At 50.9% G+C, this 4,818-nt stretch overlaps 1 protein-coding gene across 1 annotated transcript; it reads left to right on the top strand.

The window, feature by feature from the left end:
* Positions 1-430: 430 nt before the first annotated feature.
* ZFP41 (ZFP41 zinc finger protein) lies at positions 431-2,600 on the top strand. Its single transcript, XM_080939931.1, has 2 exons — positions 431-496; positions 1,769-2,600. Exon 2 carries the CDS (start codon positions 1,928-1,930, stop codon positions 2,522-2,524), a length of 597 nt encoding a protein of 198 aa, XP_080796057.1. The 5' UTR covers positions 431-496; positions 1,769-1,927; the 3' UTR covers positions 2,525-2,600.
* Positions 2,601-4,818: the final 2,218 nt, after the last annotated feature.

Here is a 4,818-nt window from a genome sequence, read left to right as displayed (position 1 = left end):
GAGGGAAAGGCGCCACCCGCAGTCCAAAAGTTCGCACAGGCACAGACGCCTCCATAGCATTCTCCCAAGCTAAACTCAAGGCCGCAGGCGCCGCGTTACTAGGGCAGTGTCTCCCGAAGGGGCGGGGAGAGGTAGGCGGGCCTACAGGTGCAGTACAGGATCACAGAGAGGCCTGGCGACCGCTCCTAGAGCGGCGCCAGAAGGGCGTGGACGAACGGGCGGGGCTACGGGCGGGGCTACGGAGCATGCGTTGGTACCACCGAGAGCCTGGCGAGGGCCCTAGAGCGGCACTGGAGATGACTTAGAGTGGTGGGCGGGGCTTGGAGCGCCCCGCAGCACCACCGAGAGGCTGAGGAAGGTAGAGCGGCACGAGAGGGGCGGGCGCCTTTAGGCGCGGGAGTGGCGGGCTCAAGTGGGCATTGTTAACGGTCGCCAGCCCGCCGGTCAGCCTGCCTACCGCCACGTTCAGCCGGCGTCTGCGCTCGGCACCCATCAGGTATTTTCTTCGTGTGTGCTCGGTATCCGCGACCCGGCGAAGGCCGGCTTCTGAGTCGTTTCTCTGTGGACTACCTCAGCTGTGTTACGGAGGTCCTGGAGGCGGGGAAGGTGGGCCGGGCTACCTAGCGAAGCCCCTTGTTGCTGGATGCATTGAGTTCCTTGTCCTGCCGTGTCCAGCAGCACTTTGATGAACCTGATTCCTTAGGTCAGCTGAATTCAACTAAGTTGCCTGAATCACTCGCACCTACTTCTATGCACAGGCCTGTGAAGGGAGGGAGGAATATGATAGTCGCTGTGGTCTTCTCTGGTTTTAGTGACTATTTCAGTTTTCGATGAGGACGATCCTTGGTGAGCAAACACAGACACCTGGGTCCCGCTTGTCATTCCTCTCACCAGAGTGATGGTGTTTGAATTGGTACTTAGTGCTGCTGTAGACAGGGACTCTCGGGTGTCTCCTGAGCTGCCCCACAATCGACAAAAACTTTGAGATGCTGACATAGTGCAAGCCCATACCTAGCTGGTAGTCGCCGGGATCTTGGACTCTGAATATTCAAGATAAGATAAGCTGAACTCCAGATAAGAATTTTATCTGCTGGGTTAGGTATGTGGGTATTTGTCTGCTGCTTAGAACAAATTACAGTGTGTTCCCAAAGTGACAGTTTTGTTTTTGGAAAAGTATTGGAGCTCTAGATGGAACTGCCAGCATAGCCCACCCCTTTGAGCCTCCAAGGGTAAAGGGGATGGTGCAGGTTTAGAGATAAAGAGAGTTCACGGAGAGAGAGGTTCATCAGTACAAGGGCCAGACTTTGGGGATATGATGGGATTTGCTGGCTGCTGTGGATTATAAAGACAGCCCTGAGTTTTCCAGGCTCAAAACCAGGCTGTGTGTGATAGAGTTAATTACTACTCCAGGGTATTTGCACAGTCCCGATGTGGGCAGGTAGAGAGGATAAGGAAGAACAGGGAAGGTTCTAATTGGGGAGGTGGAAAATGGCCATTGGTCCATGATGGGTATGACTTTCTCTGGGATGTGTGAAAACCTTGTCTTCAGGCCAAGGAATTTCAGTACTGAGTGAGAGAGTCACTCAAAATGATGACCATGCTGTGGACAACAGTCTCTGTGCTCAGCTTCTAGGTCTGGGGCTAGAACTCTGGGGAGTCCACTTTAGTCTGAGAAGCTCATCTTGTGAGCAGCTGGGAAGACAGTGGAGGGGTGGGACTGCAGCACTGAGAGCTGCCCTTGACCTGTTGTTCATGCTTTTGCCTCCAGAAGCAAGAAGACCATGGTTCGAACTGCTTGATACAACTTCATAAGCAGGATGTGGTGAGCTTTCCCTGAGTGAAGTCCCAGAGGAGCCAGGCAGCCACTGGCTGGGAACCCTCTGCCTTCCTTAGCCTCCAGGGAGCTTCCTGCTTTCTAAGAGCAGCAATGGAGAAGCCTGCAACTAGGAAAAAGAAGAACCAGGCCCCAAAGGAGGAGGCAGGTGTACAAAAGGCCCCTGTCAAAGGAGAGAAAACATCAAAGGGTAAAAAGCCAACCAAGAAGCCAAGAAAGCCCCGAAAACCCCGAAAAGAGCCTGTCCTGAGTCCTGAAGATGAAGCACATATCTTTGATGCCTTCGATGCCTCATTTAAAGATGACTTTGAGGGTGTCCCCGTGTTTGTTCCTTTTCAGAGGAAAAAACCCTATGAATGCGGTGAATGCGGACGGATCTTTAAACACAAGACAGATCACATTCGTCACCAGAGAGTTCACACTGGAGAGAAGCCCTTTAAGTGTGACCAGTGTGGGAAGACCTTCAGGCACAGCTCAGATGTCACCAAACATCAAAGAATTCACACTGGTGAGAAGCCCTTTAAATGTGGGGAGTGTGGAAAAGCCTTCAACTGTGGCTCCAACCTTCTGAAACACCAGAAAACGCACACTGGAGAGAAGCCTTATGGCTGTGAGGAGTGTGGAAAATCCTTCGCCTACAGTTCCTGCCTCATCCGGCATCGTAAGCGTCATCCGAGGAAGAAGCACTGAGCAGGGCAGCCTGCAACTATGAATCCTTGTCAGACACCTGATGATGGTCCAGAGTTCTTATGCAGTGTGCTGTTGATGACTCACCTGGCCACCCGTCTCTTGTCATTGAAAGGAAAATCTACCCATCAGACATAAGAGCCCACGGAAGCTTTCTGCCCTGTGAGTCTACAACTTAGTGGTAACACGGTGCTTCCTGGGGCTTCCTGAAGCTCCAGCCATTTTCCAGACTACTTTATACTACTCAGGGCATCTTTGGAACAGCTTTGGGTCACCGAGAACTTTAGAACTAAAGTGACACCCCTATTGGCAAGGGCCACTGCCTTCCTCTGCTGCCTCTGTCTGAGCCAACCATGTGCTTTTGTCTCTTCTGAAGGCTTCTGACTCTTGCATGCCCAGCCCCATACAGTCGGCTAGGGGCAAGGAACCCTGAGGTGGATGACAGGTAGCCCTCTGACCAACTCTGAGGACCAGTCCCCTTGAACAGCACCAAATCCTGCCCATCTCTGTGCAGCTGACTTCAGTGATCCTAAAATTTCCTTCCTCTGGCTGAAACAGCAGTCTTTGAGCTCAACCCCTAGGCCTAGAACTGGGCTGTACTGTGTTCCTGTTCCCTTGTCCCAGCCACATCTTAGACAAGTAGCCTGGATTTATCCAAAGTCTCAGCTGATCCTTGCACCCTGGCATAGGGGCAGATTTCTTAGACTAGGTCTTGTAGCTCCAGGGTGCCATCAGCAGCTTCTATCCACTATACCTTGAAAATCAACTGTGGCCTCGCCCCACAGCAGCCTGCCTGCCATTCAAGTCAATTCCACTTCCTGCTGGTCAGCAGAACAAGACCACGTGACTGTGTCTACCCGCTGTCTCGAGTGCTCTGTGAGGTCTGTGTTCTAAAGACAGCAAGTAACTGCTGACCTGTAGGGTAAGTTGGGAGAAAGGGCAGAGATTTGGGCATAAAGTAGTGAACAATGGCTTTAGTCTTTGGGGAGTCCGCCCTGAAGAAGGGATCCTCAGCCAGACCTAGAGAAGGGCTTGTCAACAGGTACAGAAACCATGAGAGGGCACTGCCCAAATGTTGCAGGTATTCCCTGGTAGTTCGGTTGCTAGTCTCCATAGTCAACCTGACTGGATATAGAATCACCTAGGAGACACATCAGGTGTGTCTGTGATGGTGTTGCCAGGGAGATTTAGCTGAAGAAGGAAGACCTATGCTAAATTTTGGTAGCACTGTCACACAGGCTTGGGTCCTAGAGTAAATTCAAAAGGAGAAAGCTGGGCCATTGAGATGGCTCAGCAAGTAAAGGCACTTGCTTCTCACAGAAGCCTGATAATTTGAGTTCTGTCCTGAAACCCATTCAAAATATGGTAGTGGAGTCCCAACTCTTTAGAACTGTCCTCTAATCTACCCCCTACCCCTATGCAGACAGCAGCACTAGAGACATACACATAAAATGAGAAACTTGAGCATTCAGTTGTCTGTTTCCCATTACAGTAATGTGACCAACTGTGTCATACTCCACACCATAGTGGTCTGTATCCCTTCAAACCAGGAGCCAAGGATTCCCTCAAGTTGCTTTTTTCAGACAGTTTCCACAATGAGAAGAATGACAACTATATGAGTTTAGCCATCCTCTTTCTAGAAGCCGAAACAACGCTGTGTGTCTCTGGTGCCTCCTGTGGCACTAGCCTGGCCACAGGTTTGCTGATGCACTGTCACAAAGTGCAAGCCAGGCTGCTGTTGGACCAGGCTGCTTGTACTGCCCCTCTCTATGGGGTAGAACCTTCCAGGTAGAGGTTTTCCCACACTGCACTCCCTTATACAAGCATCCCCCAGAGTAGTTTACCAGTCTTGATCCCCATGGAAGAGGAAAGCTTAATCAAATATGAGAATCTAATAGAGTGAAATTGTGAGAAAATGAGTATCAGCTGGTGTAGAAGCTATATAGCATACTTGAGCAGCATGGTGCTGGATTAGAGGAGTTGTCCACACACTCTGGGACATTGGAAACTTGGAGTGCTACCAGGTGGCAAGGCAGCATCCTTGTCCCAGCCCATTGCCCTGTCCTTAAGGATGTGTGCTCAGGTTTTAGGGTACAGAATCACATTTCTCTCGGTATTGAGGGGAAACCAAAGATAGTATGTGTTTGTTCACACCAAGAGGGCCACAAAAGTAGGGTGTGTGTGTCCATATATACCCAGAGGGCCACTCAACAGGGTGGCTCAGTGTCATTCCATGTGATTGTTCTAGTCTTTGTAGCCACTCACCTGGTCACATCTTGTACAGCCCTAACAGATGG

Source organism: Micromys minutus (genome assembly GCF_963924665.1).
Source record: "Micromys minutus genome assembly, chromosome: 27".
Taxonomy (NCBI): domain Eukaryota; kingdom Metazoa; phylum Chordata; class Mammalia; order Rodentia; family Muridae; genus Micromys; species Micromys minutus.
The sequence above is the reverse complement of the archived record's forward strand: the minus strand, read 5'-3'. Positions and strand labels throughout refer to the sequence as shown.